This window comes from Epinephelus lanceolatus, chromosome 13, assembly GCF_041903045.1.
Source record: "Epinephelus lanceolatus isolate andai-2023 chromosome 13, ASM4190304v1, whole genome shotgun sequence".
Lineage (NCBI taxonomy): Eukaryota > Metazoa > Chordata > Actinopteri > Perciformes > Serranidae > Epinephelus > Epinephelus lanceolatus.
The window spans coordinates 32,515,128-32,535,695 of NC_135746.1; the positions used below are offsets into that span (position 1 = coordinate 32,515,128).

The 20,568-nt window shown below is 39.4% G+C and overlaps 1 protein-coding gene across 4 annotated transcripts in view; it reads right to left on the reverse strand.

Annotated features, from left to right (window-relative positions):
- col12a1b (collagen, type XII, alpha 1b) overlaps positions 1-18,260 on the reverse strand; it is a 152,167-nt gene extending 133,907 nt beyond the window's left edge. For 2 of the 4 annotated variants that reach the window (XM_078174039.1, XM_033649085.2), the window contains exons 1-10: positions 18,010-18,226; positions 17,118-17,229; positions 12,788-12,904; positions 9,553-9,696; positions 7,528-7,587; positions 5,594-5,857; positions 4,438-4,602; positions 2,846-3,019; positions 1,970-2,260; positions 410-1,012 (exon numbers count right to left, since the gene is read on the reverse strand). In XM_078174039.1, coding sequence (XP_078030165.1) covers positions 410-1,012; positions 1,970-2,260; positions 2,846-3,019; positions 4,438-4,602; positions 5,594-5,857; positions 7,528-7,587; positions 9,553-9,696; positions 12,788-12,904; positions 17,118-17,199 — 1,900 coding nt within the window. In that variant the 5' untranslated portion in view covers positions 17,200-17,229; positions 18,010-18,226. Of the gene's footprint in view, positions 1-409; positions 1,013-1,969; positions 2,261-2,845; positions 3,020-4,437; positions 4,603-5,593; positions 5,858-7,527; positions 7,588-9,552; positions 9,697-12,787; positions 12,905-17,117; positions 17,230-18,009 lie in introns of all 4 variants that reach the window. The other 2 variants (XM_078174038.1, XM_078174040.1) reach the window with 2 other exon arrangements.
- Between the last annotated feature and the right edge of the window lie 2,308 nt (positions 18,261-20,568).

Genomic DNA, 20,568 nt, shown 5'->3' on the forward strand with positions numbered 1-20,568 from the left:
GGTGCTCTGTGGTTGGTACATTTGCTGGTTCATGTGACACAGATTAACCAAGGCCTGTGTACTAAGTATAAGTATGTAAACTATTCCCACCATTGAACAATAAATAAGCACAGGTGAAAACGCTCTCAGTCGCCTTACAAACCACCAAAGACAATTACAAAACACCTTATAACAAGTGAATACTGTGGCCTAATTTTACTTAAGTTAAAGGTGTGTTTGTTTTCATTACAATTTAGCTTATTTTCGGACTCAAACAATATCATAAGACTCAAGCCAGAATCAATAAGAAGAAAAACAATACTGATAAAGTCTAAATTATATCCAACTCTAAAACAACAGTAGGTTGTTCAAAATAAGTTTAACAAAGCACACTATCATCAGCATAGAGGATTAAAGCAATATTACTTACGTCTCTTCTGGATGTTGCGAAGTTCTTGCTCAATCCTCAGGCAGATGGACTGCGTGAGTTCTTTAGAAATTCTCTGGAAGGCATCAAAGTCCTCTACGGTGTACACATGGGTCTCTGCAGGTGAATTGGCGATGGCCTCAAGCTCACTACGTACAGCATCCTTAACACCCACTGCGAAGATCTCAACGTCAGCATTTCTCAGCTTGGTGGCTGGATCTTGGAAGGCATCAGATGACTTCCCGTCAGTGATGAGGATGTTGACACGGGGAACGTTGGGGCGCGCCCCTCTACTGGACTGGAAAATCTTCTCTCTCACGTAGGTCATGGCCCTGCCGGTGTTGGTGGAGCCGCCGCGGTATGGGAAAGTCCGAACAGCCTTGACGACAGCGCCCAGGTCATGGTGAGTGTTCAGGTAGAACTCAGTGTGGGGATCCCTGCTGTACTGGACCAAGCTGATCTGGACCTTATCTGGCCCAATGTCAAAAGTGGTCACCAGCACCTCTAGGAAAGCTCTTACTTTAGCAAAGTTAGCCAGGCCAATGCTGTAGGAACCATCAACCAAGAGGACAACATCTGCTTGAACATCCACGCCAAGAGAACACTCTAGATTGGAAAAACAAAAAGCCCAATGACAAGTTAGAACTGGCTAGCTTTAATGATAGCACATTAAAATATCTGTAAGGCTGTTCACTTATACAATATTCTGAGACTTTTCATCTTTAGTCTGTCTTATTTGTTGGCAAACCATATGCTGGAGTCAATAAGTGAACCAATAATTTGCCAATTTAACACTATAGCCATTAAAATTTAATTTAACTTCATCTGAGGCAGATTTGGCTGATGTGAGGCGTCCAGGTTTGTTTGCATTTTCAGGTCCTAAGTATTGTGCTCCAAGTTGGAGGAACTGTCAGACAAATCTGACTTTCAGAATTAAGACTTGATGTGATAGGTATTCGCATGATGATGCTGGTAATTATGTTAACTCTACTACACTAACAGGTTTGACCAGTGAAGGTCTGTGGTGCTGATGCTAAGGATTATTGATTTTTTAAGTATGTCACAAAAGCTAGGAAGCAATTAGCTTTACTTAGCATAAAGACTGGAAGCAGGAAAAACAGCTAGCCTGATTTTGTCCTAAGTTAAAAAATGTGCCTACCGACACCCCCAAACTTTACACATTATTATTCTGTATCTTTTATTGTTTAATCCATAAAAACAGATGTATTAACTAACTATTAGTTTTAGATTAGTTTTAGCAGGGACTGTGTACACTGAGCTAATCGCTTTCTTGCTTAGACATGAAGTGGTATTGATCCTCTCATCTGACTTTCGGCAAGAAAGCAAATAAGCTTAATTTAGAAAATGTTTAAATTCTTCTGTATGATGACCTGCTGTCCCTCCCAATCCAGCAGAGGATCTTCTGCATTATTAATACATTTACAAAAATTTAAGTGAAGACTCCTCATATCCGTAAGGGAGGACACTCCATTGTATCACATATGTACTAAAAAGCCTAAATCGGCTAGTTGGGAAATTGTATCATCACTATTTTGTACTCACCCACTGATACTTTGACTGGCTGTGTCTTCTGCATGACCGTGATGGGCTCGCTGGGCATCAGGCCCTTCAGGGCGAACAGACTTATCTGGTACTCTGTGTCTGGAGAAAGTTCTCTGACCACCACCGAGGTCTGGGTCGGGCCCACGTACAGCTCCTGCCGCTTGCTGCCGGTCATCATGGGGATCATCTGCACCTTGTATCCAGAAGACTCACCAATAGAGGCGTCCCAGGTCAACCGCATGGACTTTGAGGCCACCTCCAGGACTTGGAGGTTGGATGCTGGCTCAACAACTGCAAAAATCAGTCAGAATCAGAATTATATGAACAACATTGTGCAATAAATGTACAAAAATTTGGCTCTATGCCAGTGCTAAGGCAGGAAAGGAGCATCTTAAGGGGCTTATTATTGTGGTCCATTAAAAAAATATATTATTTGTCTTTTTACTGGGAGCTAGATGAGAAGATTGATACCACTGTTAGAAATGAATGTAATATCAATCTTCCAACAAGAAAGAAAATAAGTGTGATTCCCAAATTGCTGAACTACTGCTTCAAGATAATGTGCAAAGGGACACTATGGGGACAGAAGATGTAAAGTTGGTTTGAGACAGATGTGACAATAGGCGTTTTCGGACCACAGGTGCTTTATTTCATAGTTCTAAGAAATTCCTTTTGGTTGTGTCTGCAAAATAAAAACCACGAAAAAGCATAGGTCTTGAAATTGTTTTGAGGGTCTTTTTCAGCTCCTATTTCAGAGTATGTGCTCTCCCAGAAGAAGGGGAACCATGAGTGACGAAAGGGTACGTTCATTGGTCGAACACAGACAATGCAAAACTGGCAAATGCCATTTAAATAAAACTGTTAGCCACATCTCACCTTCTTCTCCACTGACGAGTGAGTGGAGCTGATCATCAACACCAGCGCACACCTGAGTAATGAGCTCTTTCTGCACACTCTTCATTAAGTTAAAGTTGGCAACATTAAAGATGTGACTTCTGTAAGGGGTGGAGGCCATCAGCTTCATCTCCTCCATATCAGCCTGTTGGGTACCTATAACAGACAAAGATAAATCTAAGTGCATGATAATTTATGAAAACAGTAACTAATTTTTGAGCCACAAGAGAGGCCACAACAGTGAATTCGTAGCGGTTGTAAAGTCACTAGCGTCATGTGAGAATTACTCTTTCAGGGGTAAACAGTGAATTTGCTCCAGGTCTGTAAATACTATATGAAATGAGCAATCTATAAAGACATGGAGTGAAGCATTTGTTTTTCACGTTAGCATATTAAAAGCTCTCCAGCTGGATTTGCCACCAATCGAAAGCCTCAACTTTTTTATTCTACTCTTGCTGGAAAGTCTGACAGCATGGGCAGTAAAGATGACATTTTACAATCCCATATTCTTTAGTAACACTTGGACACTATAATTAAAGCTGTAGGCCTTTACAGAATATAGTTTATTCTAAGTTTGACTCAGTCAAATATCAATGCGAACTTTCTGATCATCACGAGGAGAAAGTAACAAGGTACTTTAACTCCAATACTGTAATTCAGTGCAGTTCTTAACTTGATTATGTCTGTTTTCTCAGACTTCCTCCTGAACATTTTAGAGGGAAATATTCTTCATGGTACTCTATGAAATCATTCTGCTGAATATTTGCAGATGCAGAAATGAACTTAAGTATAAGTTAACATAAAATATAGCTGATATTGTTCGTTCTGTCTTTTCTTTGCTTAAAAACCATTCTTTATCCCTGATAGTCTTATATGTTGTATTTTTATGCATATGTCAGGATATTATTAGTACAAAGATAATCTATATTATGTTCTCTGACATATTGAGAGGAAATACTTTTCTTGCACCAAGTAAAAAGAGTTTCTTTTAACAAATCACATTTCACTTTTGTCTCGCAAAAGCATCACACTTAAGTCAAAATGTAGCTTTAACTTCAGCTGAAAGGAAGCCAAGCTCCTCTGTGACTTGAAAACACTCCACCATCCTCAAACTTTTAAAATTCATAACCTGTATATACACCATTAACGGGCTAATTAAGTCAGTTTATTTTTCTTTTAGTAGAAATGAACATTTACAGTGTTACTCCTGAGTGTTGCCAGCTTTTCCTGCAAAAACTGAGAGCATATTTTTTGTTTCACTCAGCAATTATCTATCAGTGACCTGTTTTCAAAGACCGTAGAAGATGATCTGTTATTATTACTTAACCACCAGCCCTCTTTAACACCATGGCAACAGCCCACTTTTGTTCCTCTATTCTAAGTTTATGGAAAGTCTGACAGTGAAGCCCGTGTGTAAACATACATAAAACTTGCTATCACTCGCTTGTAATTGTTTATGATGTAGGAATTTCTTTCATTATTAGATCATCAAAATTCGAACAACAGTTAAAAGCATTAAATACGAATGGAAAATGTAAGAGGTGGAATGTAATAAACTTGCTCTGGCTACGTACCAAGGACAAAGATCTCCACCCCCCTGCTCCTGAGCTGCCTGGCGTAACTCTCCACTGGATCCTCAGATTTGCCATCTGTGATGATCACCAGCACTTTGGGAAAACCCTCCCGGGCACCAGCCACCTCAGTGAAAGTGTTTTTTAGGAGGTAGTCAAGGGCATCGCCTGGAGCAACGAGACAGGCAGGGATTAAGCCTTCAGTGATGCGCACGCAGAAAGTGTCTGCATACACAGTGTAGGTTTAACACTTCTTGATTATAATCACCAAATAGAAAAAGAGAACATCATCAGAAAATGACACAACTGTTGATTGTCTTCAAGAAAAGGGCTTGTGAAAATCAATACTTTCCTTTCGAAAAACTGCATTTAATACTGTTGGAGCTGTGTTGACTCAAACCACCAGTTTGGCCTAGATCTAACACGCCAATAAACTTGTGCTGATAAAATTGAAATAATACAGTGAGCTGGTCAAAAATCCAGTCTGGTGCTGGTCAACCACAGGAAATGGGAAAATGACCAGAAATTAAGAAGGGGCATAAAGGACACAAGCATAATCAGCTCTGCACCATCTCAAAACTTATTGATATTTATTTTTTACCTTGTTTGATGAGATAGATACAAAATGTGTTGCTCGCTCACAAAAACACTTGTGTTCCAGAAAATGTATGTTTAACACATATATCAATAATGTAATCTATGGATACTGGTAATACAAACAAAAAGTGTTTGAAGTATTAACATGTGCATTTGTATTTCTGTATCAATTTAAAAGGCTAATTATGGTCATTAATTTTGTGTGACAATGTAAATAAGATTACAAAAACACACTGGGTTAAATCGCATTAAAGATAATTTCATTTCCAAAACAAAATAAAAATAAATAAATAAAATAAAATATTTAGAAAAAGCCATGATATACTAGTAACTAGTACTAGAACTTGGATATAATGTAGATTTTTTTTTAAATGGAGAAATCTAAAATAAAAAAATTATTTTAAAAAAATTTAAAAATTAAAAAAAAAAGTATAAAAATAATAATATTAATAATAATAATAATTTAAAACCCACTGAAAAATAACTTAAATCTGAGAAGATTAAACTAAAGTGAAAATAAAAAACTCTTAAATTCTGACATCAAAGGACATTAACACTGTACCTGTCATAGTGTCTCCTCCCTTGACTTGCAGTGAGCCAATGGCCCGGAGCAGCGCCTGTTGGGTTAAGTGTTTTTTGAGGTTGAACTCTGTTCGGGGGTCACTGCTGTACTGGACCACGCCCACTCGGGTTTTGTCCTCTCCGATCTGAAAGGCGCCAGCCACCGCTGAGATGAAGTTGCGGATGTTTTTGAAGTTCGGCCTGCTCACGCTCGAGGAGCCGTCCACCAAAAACACCACATCGGCAATTGCACTGTAAGAGCACTCTGGGGAAAAAGTGAGGGAGGAAGGAAGGAGTGGAGGAACAGAGAGAAAAGAAAACAAATAGTAAAATTAACATAAGACATAAGGGCACTTCTGAAATTAAGCCAAAAATACCCAACCCTTCAGTATAAAATAACATAGGTCCTATAACTCTACATCAACCCTAGCCTGGTTCCAGACCATAGACCCCGCCCACTCAACTGAGTAGGCTTGCATCTCTGGTCTGGCATACTTCAATGAATTTGCGATTTATCTCGTCCAAACGATGGACGGACCAATGAACGCCGGGGGTCTAGCGATTAGCCAATCAGCGCCACGCTGATGTCAAGCTGTACGCCGGTGGGTAACTGGTGAGGATAGCAACAATGGCGACCGCTACAGATCCTACAGACCACATTAACGATGCTATTGAGGTATTTCGCCACTACTCGCGTTAATGGAGGACCAAATTAAGGAAGCTGCTAAACTGGATTTAACGGCGATGCAGCTGGGCGTGCACGACGACGGAGACATTTTAAACGGGCAATGCTCACTTGTTTTCGGCACCCCCAAGGCATGGATACTAATGACGTCAGATTCTGGGTGAGTCGTTGATCTCTACTGATTGATTAGGGAAAAAATCAAATTCCCTCCCCCTTGTAAATCGCCTTCAATGGAAGCCATGTCAGACTGAAGGTTCTGGGAGCTTCAGTTTGACACTCAGGCTACATCAACCCCAACCACCTCCCTATTACCTTTGTGCAATACCAGCTTTTAAGTGAAAATATATGGCAGTTTATATATCTGAACTTAATGAGACTGTATACAATATTCAGAGCAAATCTCTGATTCATAGTCTGATTTAGGTTGTGTGGACACAGTTCTCAATATAGAGGTGGCTAAGCCACTGGCTAGCAGCTGATGGTGCTAGCTCCATAAACAGCACTAACAACTGGGGGATTTGCTGGAGGTTCTGCAATACGTATCCACAATGACGGCATGGTTGCTATGGTCGGGACAGTGTTATCAGCAATAACCACTGTGTGAGCACAGTGCATTGGTTGTTACTGGTTGTTTAAGAATCCTTAAACAGCTGTAAGGTCACATTGGATGTTGAATCAAACTATAGTGTTGCAGGTAGAGGGACAGGACTCTGCTTTGCCCTACTTTCTGGGAGTTTCCTTGTGACTTTCCTCTCATGAAAAGAAGGAAAAATCAGCACAGGCTCGTCATCATCTGCAGAACTGGGCCAGGGCTGCAGCAGCAGTGCTCTTGTAAATCAGCATTTGTAATGGTTTCCACTTCTCTCAGCACTTCAGGGCTGGGCTCCTCTCAGCATGCTCCCCCAGCTCCAACAGCAGCTTCCCGCCCCATCTACGACCCCCGCACTGAGCATGTTCAGCTTCCTCCACATTGGCATAACTGGCCGGCAGTTGACCAAACTGATGACCAAATACTTCAGAGATTTATGGGGGCCTAATTTTGATTATTGCTATACAATGGGGTGTTGTGCAGTTGGAGCCTCCCTATGCTGTTGAGCTCACGCTAATGGACGCCACCCAACAGTGAGGAAGAAATTTCGAGAACATAAAGTGGAAAAGCTGAATGGTGACTTGATTGTTTGAGACTCATCATCTTAGCAGTGAATGAAACCCCTTGTCAAATTAAGATTGAAATGAACAAAATGACTTACTGACTGAATCTGAAGGTTCTGGTTTCCTGAATGTTCTTCTTGTGCCACCACTTGATTCAACTGAAAGATAGTAACACAATCATGTAATTATAAAAGTAAGAGTCATCTTCAGCAATATTTCTATCCTCTATCCATCTTTTATAAAACCCAAATCTTCATTTTAATGTCATGTTATGAACCACTGTCACTGTTTTTCTTCAACAAATGGCAGACCACTCAAGCTGGACCAAAACTCGTCTTTTCTTTCCATACATGAAATTTATTCTCTCTCACTCGAGGGTTTCAACTTCAACTTTCCTCCTCGTAGATACTAGGAACGTGCAAAACAAGCTCCCAAATGGCGAAACTAACAAGTTGATGTCATCGTTTCCGACAGATTTCAGGGAATCTCCCGAGCTCGGAGGGTTTCTCAGATCATCAGTGTTTGCTGCGGTGCCAAGCAGGCGTCCCCACCAAATGGCTGCCATGATATTAATGAAGACCTCACTCACCACTGGAAATCTGGCTCACTACTTATTTACTGATTCACATGTAAAGTCAAATGAGACTTTAACTTTTATTGGACTTAAGTGTCTTTTACCCTGCTGCAACTGCATTTATCTGATTTTATCTGCAGCTGAAAGACTCTTTGTGCCTCTTTCAGCGACTAATCAGTGGTTCCCAAACTTTTTGGCTTCATAAAGCTGTGTGTACTTATGAGCATTCATCATAGACCTTACTGTGGACATGAATTTTAAACAATTCAACCAAAGAAATTTTTAGACGTTCCAATTTTTCACAAGACTAAAGCAAAGAAATTTGATGAGAGGAAGTAGACATGATTTTGTGTAACAACAGTCCAAGTTTTTATATGTACTGTGATATATCATGGTTATCATGAGACCAATCAGGAGGTCCTGGCCAGCAGGTTGGAAACCACTAAAATAGATAATGCACCCAATCCCATCTATATCTTATCAAGATTTTTATTTTGAAAACACCCTCTGAAATCACGTTTCATTTCTCATGTCTGTTTATAGTTGTCTTACTGTCTTTTTAATTTATGATTTAAGTCATGAAGCCAAAGACCCTTCCCACATTGTAGACAATAAAGCTCTTAACCTACTGTCGAACTAAAAAAACGTATCTTCTTATGTCTTATCAAAATTTCATCCCAAAATTCTCCAGCTGTTGGGAAAACTACCTCATCACACAGTCCATTTAGTGGCTGCCCTGGTGCCTTTACATGACACGCTTTTTTTGTAAACATTTAACATAAAAGTTTGACAATTATTTCCATTAAATCTGACTGAATTTGACTGATTAAATTTAAACTGATGGCTTTTTTTGTGTCTTCACACAGTGTCAGACAGTAAATGTAACACAGCTGGACTTTGTCCCTTATTGGCTCCCTGTGCTGAACAATTAGTGACATCTGTCCAATAAAGCTTAAAGTCTACACCTTTTGAACGTATGCAAAGCTGAAAACTGGCTTCACTCATTTTGAACATCATAATTAAGGGATCTTGTGGTGAGATTGTTTTGTCAACTGCTGTTTTCATGGTCAAGAATGAAATAAGAAAGATCGAGGAAAAGTCAAAGTGCATGATCATGTGATAATATCAAAGGCTCAAAAATAGCTACTGAATGATGAGATTATTTTCTCAAATAAAATATATTCATTTGAAAACGTCATTCTCATCAGGAACTGTACTGTACTGTAAAACCGAAACAATGAAAACCAAATTATGTACAATAATAGAAGCGCAGTCGGGGTTATAATACATATAATACTCAGGTGTTTCTATTATTTTGTCCACACAGTGTATGGAGCTCTTACATGTTTTACTATCTAGTGCGGTTTTTAGTCTGAAGCAGAATCATCTTAGTGACTTCCGTGCCAAAACTGACCAGCTGCAGACTTTAAAACTTTACTAGCACTTTTTTGGATGTCTGGTGCTAATTTACACACACACACACACACACACACACACACACACACACGCTAACTTACTCACTCACTCCCTCAGTGACATGGTGACTCACGTGTGATCCGGCCGGAGATGGGTAGACTGTCTTCTGATCCAGCATACGCAGATATCGTTACGACATAATCCACATCTGGACTCAGGTCTGAGATGGAGGTCTTAGTTGCAGATGCAGGCAGAGTAAATTCTTTTGTTGGTTCTCCTACAAGAATGCACAAAGTCAGAGGGAAGCCATTAGGAAACTATTGCATTACTTCACTTCTCCAAGAGTCAAAACAGGGCTTCAGAAAAACCTGATTCCGACTGTTGACCTGAGGACTGGAAGAGCCGTGTAAACACACAACAACAGTATGATTCAATTTAATGAAAACTTTCCGCATTACTATGAATCAAAACACATTATATTAACCCTTAAATACCCAATTCTTCCATTCAATCAAGCATCAGAAATTCCTTAGCTTCAGTCACCAAGATTTTATTCACTATTAATGTGTTGATAGGTTTAAAGGATTATTAATGTTAAAAGACCTATTATATTTCTACAAATTACATGTATTAACACCTTTTGCCAGGGATACTCAACTTGCTTTGCCCAGGGGCCACTTTTGCAAATTCACAAGAGACCACTGGCCAACTAATAAACAAAAACTAGTATATATAATAAATAAATTCTCTCTTTTCAACCTTTTAACGTTTGCTGTCCTCATTCATGCCAAAAGGTAAATCCAGTTGCAGCAACCTCTCACAGGTCAAAGATACAAAGGGACATTTCTAGAATTTGAGGACATTCAGGGCCTAGCCTTAACCTCTGTCAGGGGGTCTAGGGATCCTCCCCTAGATCTTTTTTTGATGCTTTTTATGTACTTTGGCACCTTATTTACATTAAAAGTACAAAAAATATTCACAATGTGAATCAACTTATTTTCATTGTGAATTTCTATAATTGTTCATAAGCCACCTGGCACCCTATCACAGGCCAGATTTTGCCCACAGGCTGTAAGTTGAGTATCACTGCCTTAAACCCTTACATGTACTCAGTATGACAATAAGAAAAACTTAATTTAATTAAAATGCACTGGATTTTGTGGTTTGCAGGCAAAGACTCTTAAAAAACCCAAGGGAGAAAGCAACCATTATTTAGCAATTTAATGTGATGATGTTGGCATAACATATTGTAATTTGAGGTATATAGTGGTTTTGTGAAATGTTATTTTAAAGTCCTCCCGGTTTAGATTATTTAACAGTATTTTCAAGTGTCAAGTCTCTTTCACTCCTCTGTTTTAATGGGTCAAACATTAGCCAGCTTAACATAGCATAACATAACAGTTAAACCAAGCAGTTATTAAATATAATTACACAACCTTACATTAGTTCGTCAGTTAGCTAGTTTAGCTAACATTAGTTAATTTCACTTACCAGTTACACCTGGCAGCAATTAATATGCAAGCTAATGTTAGTTTTGTCAGTTGAGCCAACAGTTGAGCTTAAGATAGCCAACAGTACAGTAACACCTCACAATTGTTGAACAAAGATATGCTAGCTAACATTAGTTTGTCACTTAGCTATTGCACTTAGCCAACAGTCTTTAACAGTTACACCTCAAAGTTATTGAATGTAAATGTGCAAACTAACATCAGTTCTGTCAGGTGATACAGTTAACTTATTGAATATAAATATGCGGGCTAGTTATGTTAGCTAACGTTATTTCCCTTAGCTATCAATACTTAACAGTTAGCCTTCACCTAAAAGGTATTTAATGCAGGCTAACATTAGTTACGTTGGTTAGCTATTTCCCTTAGCTAACAGTATTTAACGGTTAGCCTACACCTAAAAGTTACTTAATGCAAGCTAACGTTAATTCTGTCAGGTGAAATAATTAAGTTAGCTAACGGTACACCGAACAATTATTAAACATAAATATGCCAGCTAACTTTGGTTTACTGTTTTTTTAGCGAATATTAGTTCTGTCAGTTAGCTACTTCCCATAGCTAACAGTACTAACTTAAACGGTTAGCCTGCGACTAAAAGTTACTAAATGCAAGCTTAATTTACCTTAATTCTGTCAGGTGAGATAATTAAGTTAGCTAACAGTAACGTTACACCTGACAATTATTGGACATGAATATGTTAGGTAAGTTTTTAAGCTAATATTAGTTATGTCGGTTAACTATTTAAATTAGCAAACAGTGCTTCGCAGTTACAACTAAAAGTTACTGAATATAAGCTAACATTAGTTCTAGCAGTTAGCTGGTTCTCTTAACAGTAACGTTATCTAACAGCTACACCTGGCAGTTATATGTAATATGCGAGATAACTTTTAGCTCTGTCGGTAGGCTAATTTCGCTATCTAACAGTAACGTTAACAGTTACACCTGGCAGTTATTAATAGGCAAGTTAACATAAGTTCTGTCAGTTAGCTAGTCGGTGCATTAATTCCACTTAGTTAATACTAAACGTTAGCTGGAATAACCTATAACCACAGTTGGCAACTTTGGTTAACCTACCTGGCTTGAGTGAGATTTTGATTTTGATCCCATGGGCTGTAATCACCTGTTCGCGCGCTTAACTTAATCACATCACACCTGGTGGCAGCGACAGTTTAGCAGGGGCACATCTAGGGTTTGAGGACATTCAGGGCTGCCTGAACCACTGGGAGGGGGCCAGGTGATGCCCCCCAGTGATTTTTCTTTCTTTTTTTTTTTTTTTTTTAACAAGTTCTACTTTGATTATTTTTTATGTACTCTGGTACATTATTTAGTGCTCACATTTAATTATAATCACTAGGTTTGAACTTCCAAAAGCCAATGTAACTGCTTCTGGACATATGCGTTGGAGCATTATCATGTTGAAACAGAGAAAGGCTTCTCCCAAACTGGCACCACAAAGTATGAAGCACACTATCATCTAAAATATTATTGTACACTGTAGTATTAACATTTCTCTTCACTGGAACTATGGGGCAAGCCTTGGAAAAAACACCACACACAGATGAGTTAAGCGTAGCAGTAGCTGATTTGGCTCTTAGCTATTTAATGAAATCTGAAGAATGTGACATTTACACTCCTGAGCTGAACTAATGCTGACAATTTTCCATGGCAGTGATAATGTTTTTCTCTTATCCCCCTTCTTTTATCATTAGAGCTCCTGGAGCCAAACATGTGTCTGCAGAAATCTTCAGATAATTGCGGGAAGTGTCGAGTCTTGCTGGGCAGACTGATGTCTTAGAGAGTTTATGACACTTGTAATGTTACAGGCTCGGCAGGACATAACTCGCAGGTTTAATGAGCACCCACCTGTGTCTGACGTCACTTGTATTCTGTAGCCCTGTATCCTGGACTGTGGTCTGCTCCAGATCATTTGCACTGTGTTCTCATTTAAAATCTTAAACCTCAAATCTGACGGCGGGTCGACTGTGAAGAGAAAAAGTAAACACAGTTAATCCTGCAGGTTTAGGAGGGGGATGTATTGTAATGTGAAGTGCAGAAGGATTTTCCCAACAGTCAACACTTCTAGCGTGAAGTTTGACAAGTTCACTGTTGGAGCAAACAACACAAGACGAACCAAACCACAGATGTGAGGGAAGCCATTTTGGACAAGAAAAAAAATGACCTCCGTTTGAGCTTGTGTGGCCAACAGCCACAGTCAACAACTCAAGCAACAACACACTGAGACAACAAACACAACAAAACAACACAACATTTTCTCCCTACGGTTTAGAACATTAAAAAGGGAAACACAAACAGGGTGGGAGGATGAAACCCTTTATGAATTTTGGCTGTGGCCAGGTCTATGGAAACAAAGAAAGGCCAATTTGAATTTCATGAGCAACTACATGCTTCATTGTAAAAATGATCCTCTACTACTACTACTTGATCCCGCTGAATTCATAGAACTAAAAATCATTGTGAATCATTGTGTGCTTTGAATGTTTCAGGAAGGAATTTCACATTTTGAGCCTCCAAAAACTTTTTCAGGCTTCACAGAGCCAGGAAGAAAATTAAAGTGTCCAATATTTAAAAAGTAAATGGTTTCAAGATGCTCAGATTGAACTGGTCATTGTAAGATCCAAAAATTCAAGTTAAGTCAAATAGGTAAGGGGCTTAAATTGGCTTAGTATTAAAAATTCGGCCACCAAAATTAAATGGAATATTCAAACTTCATCCAGGCTACCAAGGAGAAGCAGTCAAGCCTTAATGGAACCTCTGTCCAATCAGGTTACGTTCTGCTTGTTACATCCAAGAAAGCAAGCTGATTTTTTTATTTAACTTGATTTTTTTAGATCCAAAAGGACCACTTCAATCTGAGGAACTTAATACCAATTTTAAAATATTGGACAATTTCATTTTCTTTTTAAATTTTGATCCTACAAAGAAATCAAAGTTTTTGAAAACTTGAAAATTCTTACTGGAAAATTCAAAGCACATCAATTTAAATTGAAATAGTCATGACCTTTCTTTGCTTCCATAGTGGTCATTTTAACAGGTAACCAACCAAGTTTTTGGCTGTTCGTATATAAAAATCTCTTTGGCTGGAATAATTCTGGAAATCACCAGTCACATAGTTTGAAACAATAAGAAAAGTTTCCCCCCTGCCAACAAACTACAGCATGGACCAGCTGACATCCTGCAGACTGTCCATGACCTCAATTCAACTCATTGTGTTGAATTGGCAAACAACAAAAACACACAAATCTGATGAAACTCTTCAGTATTGATTATACAATGGGCAAAGATCTGACTGATCACATTCAGCGTCTCCATTGCAAACCTCATAAAAGAATACACAATGTCAGTGATGACATCTGTACGTCTTTTTTCAGGTTTCACGTGTCCCAAAAATCTGCACCAGAGGTTCTTAAACTACTTTTGCCCCAGACCCAAATGTTAAAACTATATTCACAAAATCTTTCTGCTACTTTTGTCAGAAACTTCTGCTCCAGTTAAAAGTCCCAGAATCCTTTTAGAATCTGGACTGTAATTTAAGAACCGCTGGTCTTTGTGACGTTAACAAACAAACAAGATAAAAGTGCACACAGATTAGAGTTTAACTTGTGATCACGGACATGGAGGATATCATGCATCACGTGTACATGAAAAGTTGTTTACAACAACTTGGGGCAACGGACAAAAAGTTTCCATGTACACGAGGGACCACAGATTGTTTTCCAAAAAAATATTTTAAAATGATATTCTTCAGGTTGGGGTTGAGAACGAGATCAATAAATGTCGCCTACCTGAGAAAATCTAGCTCGCTGTAATACACCGATTCTTTTATTAGGGGAAACCCGTTTAAGTAGCTTAATGACAAGACTAGCTAAAGTATGTAACTACATGCCTGGTTCTGAATGAGCATGATGATTTCAGAGCCAAATATTCTGTTGACAAACAAGACACAATAAATCTGTCATGATTTATGGGGAGGAATGCATCATTGATATACTCTTGCCAAATACATTTCCATTCCCTTTTACTGCTCTGTTTATAACTTAATCATAAAACATGCAAACATCACATTGGAACACGGAAAATAACAGTTTATCTACACTTAACTAATAAAATAGCCACAACGTACAATGAGACAGACATTGGAAGACATTGCTTCTTATTGGCATTGATGATATTTAATGAATCAGTCCAGAGTTTGCCACCACTGTGCTGGATATTTCGAAGTTTTCTCGCAAATACCTATTTCCTAAACGTTCACTTGCCTAAAGTGAAACCTTATCTAACCTCTTCATGTCACAAAAAGGTGGAAACAGTGAGTCTAATTCTTAATCTTTTCATGCTGGAGGAAATTTAATCTAATGGTAATCTGAGCTCCGGAGTTTGTGCTCACTTTATGAAACTCTGCAGCTGCACAGATGCAGAAACACGCAATGTGGAGTAAAATTACTCCAAGAAACAAAACATAAACTGAAAATTATGTAGACCTATGCAACATATAATCTAGCCTAGCTAGAGTTAAAGGATTACAGTATCCACGAGTTTCTTCTAGGCCGCCAACCAGTTTATCTGTTAGTGTGGGAGTGAAGAATATCATTGTAAAATATTGTCGTAAAGCCAAGACTCTGGGTCAGCTGACCTGGTCGAGGCTTGACCGGGAGGGTGACAGGACGTCAAAAATGGAGGAACCACCAACCTGGTGAGTCAATTCAACGGCCGTGGGCTGCTGCTTCTGTTTCCAAAGGGGCCAAAAACTACCCCAAAAAACTCCAGCTCTCAAACCAGATGGACACACACACACTTGTACAAACACACACACCATCCACACTCACATTCTTTTTTAAAGCTTCCAGGGCTCTGCTCTGAGCTGCTTTTATATTGTACATATATATGACAGCTAAAAGCAGAGGCCTCCCTGTTCAGAGTCTTTTTCTCTTCAATGTGTTTGAGCCTTTAACTCCGGCCCCAACACGTCAAACTATTCCACACTGTAGAATATATACGACCCTGTTACGATGCTGTGACTTCTGGAGAGGCAGCGAGCATCCCTGCTGGGACATTAAAAAGGGGGTCACAAGAGGTCAGAAACTCTGCTGGAAGGAGACAAAAGAAAGATTCTCCTCCTCCTGGTAATTTGATGAGTTTTTACTGCACTTTCTTCTTCTCTTCTTCTTTTTTTTTTTTTATTCTGAGAGAAAATCCAGAGGTTCAGAGAAGCAGATTTTCTCCTCTCCTAACCTCTAAAACCTCTGGAAAATAATGTGAAACTCATATTTTGTCTTTCCGTTCCATCAGGAGAAAGGACGTAGGGAGGAAACTTGGCCACATGCCGTCTGGGGCTTTTTTTTTTCTTTTTTGAAACTGGAGAAATGGAGGCTGCAGTAATAGTAGATTTAAAGCAAGGGCCCCTCCTGGTGTAGAAAAGATCAAACTACATCTGTCTGAAGATGGAAAGATGCCCCACTTAACTCAGAAACAGACATTTATTTTAGCTGTATGGCCTCATGTGGGATGGAGAAGGAGATAAAAGTACATGCTTGTTCTGGTTTCTTTGTCTTTGGGTAATTTTTTAGATACATTACTGTCTTTCTACACTGATAGATGTACATTGGCGACATCAAGGAAGTACCACATAGTTCTCCTTAGGGGATTCAAGAAAAAATAATTAAGCTTTTCTAACAATAAAACATTTTTTTCCTCATAGGTGTTGCCTTATCACCAACTAGAGACTGTATTTTATTGTACTTTTAAGTCTCAGCTTACATCACTGCTTTAGGCAAGTTACACTCATGGCTAAAAACCACTTCAAAAGTGCTACTGGTGTGGACACAAAAAGCTGCTATCCATAAATTCAAACCAGATATTTGAAGCTGAGACTGTTTTTCTCTTCAAGAGGAAATCTTGCAAATTCCTGATGGAAAGTGGAATTATTGGAGTGAATGGAAAAAATCATCAATCAAAGGTCAAAAACTGAGGCAGGAAAGGCAAATCAGTTCAAACAAATCAATTCACAAACACACATTTTCTTTTTCTCTGTGTGATTTTTTTATTCAGACTAAATATGCAGCTATGCACATTGCAGGCAGAGAAAAGGCAGAGGTGAGAGGAGTTGAAGTCATATGTGTTGGATCATAGAGAGGAGGAGGAGAAGGAGGAGGAGGAGGAGGAGGAGCAGCTTTACCTTGGTCCTGGGCCTGAGAGGAGGACAGCAGCAGTGCCAGGAGGGCAGCCGCCACCAGAGACAGCCTGCTCTTCATCTTCATCTCCTCTGGCTCAGCAGCACATGAACGAAGCTGCGAGAGGAACGAAGGAGGCGGTTAGAGCGTTATAACGTCAGCCCCGGCAGCCCCACAGCAGCCTCAGGGCTTCATAAGACCTTCAAACAACCCGAATGTGAACTTCAAACCTCCATCACCCGCCTCACTAAAATGCACTAGAATTTAAATCTACATGCAGTTATCAATTTGTTGCGTTAAATCCACTTGAAAACGCAGCTTTCAGTGCAGGAATATCTAACAAACGCATAATTCCACAGTCCTTGCGCTCCGAAAAACTGCTCTCCGGACAGGCGAAAAAAGTGATATGACAGGCTTTATGTAATTGAATGAATTAAGTACAAAAATCCACAACTTAACAGCTTTAAACTGCCAATAAAGCTCATGGAAAAGGCGCACAAAAGCAAATCTCTCTTAGTGTTTGATTCCATTTTCTCTTCTTAGAGCAGCTTAAATTCTGGTGCTATTACAATGCAAAGCACCCAGTGTAGTATGTGATATCTCTGCTGATGAGATCTACCCACTCTTAATAAGATAAAGACTTTCTACAGCTCAGAATAACCGGGCATCAAATCCTGTCGCCGTGCGCAATTACGCACCGCAATGCCAGGAAATAGTCCATGCGTTTCTGGCAATTTCCCGATTGAAACTGGATGGTCAGTGGAATATTAGAGATAATAACGTCTGGAAATAACACTACCTTTAAAACTGCAAGAAAATATTTAATTTACGTGTCGTAAAATCGCATGGAACTCAAATAATTAACCTGAAATAACTCAAAAATCATGCAGGACTGACCTATAAAAGGGGACTGTCGAATTTCTTTCGTTTGGTTCAAGAAATTTAAAAAATAAAAAAAAGGTTTAAGTCTCTGTTGTAGACCCCCAACCTGAGAAAAGGGAGAGTGAGGTGGTCCGGTGTTGAAGTCAGAGAGCTCAGCGGGTTTTTGGTTCCCAGACGCGTCGGCGAGCCTCTTTCCAAGTGGGAAGACTCTCCACACAATCTGCTACTTAACAGGGGGGCTGCTCCCAGCTCTGCCTGCCCCGCCGCGAGCTCTTACGACATCCAGACGGGCCAAAAAATGATGTGTAACCTCGAAAAGTGCTTGGAGACACACACGCAAGGACGAACACACACACTCGGAAACTTTTACATAGTTTTCTGCATTCCTTTCCGGTGATGGAGGGCTTCTGTGCGCCTCGGCCACAAGGAGACAGCAGCGTAGATATGCTTTTCGGGAAGAGGGGGATCAACGGAGGGAAAGTGACTGAGGCTTTCACCCCGTTTTTCATTTCATGAATCAATGGGAAAATATTACACAGTCTGGTAAACTAAACCCCAAGTCAGTCTTTCCCTTTTTAATGAATCATTTCGGTCTTCAGGGGCGGAATACAAGTTTCTGGGGTCCTCAGAAAGATTTGATAAAGAGGCAACAGCTGCAAGACATATGGCTTATCACAAAGTATATAAAGAAAAAAATGTTGTCCCAAACTTTGATACACAACCTTTGCAGAATCATACAGAAGGTGGACATACAAAAACCACAGGATGTTCTGTTATAGTACCCCCAAATCCATTTTCATACCATCTCCCAAATTTGTCCAAAGTCTTAGTCTAACTTTGTGATAGCTCCCCAAAATTCAATGTAGGGCTTCAAGTATTCATTAGTCAGAATCCCATTTATTATTAGTGCCCCCACATCCCCAAATTTTTAAAAGAATACCCCCAAAATGCATCAGTTGCAACACCAAAATGTGTTATAACCTCCAAACTTTGTCAGGTTTCATGATCCAAAATTTGTTAAAGTGCATAAAAATCCCCAAATTTGGTATAGCCAAAATCTGTTATTAGTAACAATTCAAAATGTTCTGATAGCACCCTGAAAATGAGTTGATTGTTTTAATCCCAAAACTGGTTATAGCACCCCCAAAGTCCCAAACATGGTACTGCAGTCAATACTTTAACCACATACATCCCCAGATTGGGTACATTTCATTAGCAATACCCACTTGTCCATTAGAGAGTGGCGTGGGGGCTCAAGCTGATCCCAGCTGACATCAGGATAGAGGCAGGGCAGGCCATGGACAGGTCACCTGTCAATCAAGGGGGTTGATGCATAGAGAATAACAACCATTCACACCTATTTAGTCACAAATTAACCAAACCTACATGTTTAGGGATCATGGGAGGAAACCGGAGTACCCAAAGAAAACCCATGCAAGAGCAGCACAGTGGTGCAGTAGTTAGCCTGTGTAGGAAATTTGGTACAATTTACCAGACAATGTATTAGATGTTTTCATTTAGAATTTGCTGAAATGCATGAAAATGCCAAAACTGGGAGTAGCACGCCCAGAAGTTTCATCATCAAAACATTGTTAAATTTGTAAATGCAACCCCAAAAACTGGTCAGTTGTCAAACCCTGGAAGGTCTTGTAGTGTTGTCATAATCTAAACATTTTTGAAACCCAATCAAAATGTAAAATTTGGGTGTAGCTTCCACCAAATCTGTTATTAGTCACACCTGAGAAGTTGTAATAGTGTTCCCAAATTCCCAAATTTGCTATGGCACCCCAATATTTCAAAGAATCCCAGAATTTGTGTAATGTAGGCTATTAACCATTATAATCTCAAAACTGGTTATAGCACCACTATATCACAATATTTACTAGAGTGCCCAAAGAATTTCTAGCTGTTAATGAAAATTTCAAAATTCAGTGTAACTTAATTTGCCCTCCAAGCAAATTTGCATCTCCTAGGACAGCAAAGGCATGCCCCGCTCAACTCTCCTTCTGATTGGCTAGTACTCATTGCCTTTGTTGTTTGGATCGGTTAGATTTAGGCAAGATGAATGAGATTGGTTAGGGTTAGGGTAAGAATGTCAGGGCAGAGCAGGTCATGTCTTCACTATCCTAGGAATCACAGATTTGCTGTTATGAGTCATTATCCAGAATGTGTCATACCACCCCCTAATGTCAAAACTTGGTACACAACACTAAAATGTTTTACATTCGAGGCTCCAAATTATGTTTAAGTGAATCAAAATGACAAATTCATGAGTGACAAAATCTGTTATTAGTGATCAATTTTGTCAAAACATCCCTATGAATTGTCAAAACTTTTAATACCACTATTTGGCTCAAAACCAATAAGTTTGAATAGCAAAATTATGACAAAGGAGCACCCTGCTGGCCGAGAAACCCTCAGAGGACTGTGTTTGTAATCAATAAATTTCCCCAATGTTGACCTCAGATGAGTTTTTTTTATGAGTTGGCAGGTATCAGGGACAGTCTCATGCTGGCTTTCAGCACCATCTAATGAGAAGCGTGTTAGCTTACACAGCAGATTCCTGAGTGCTGA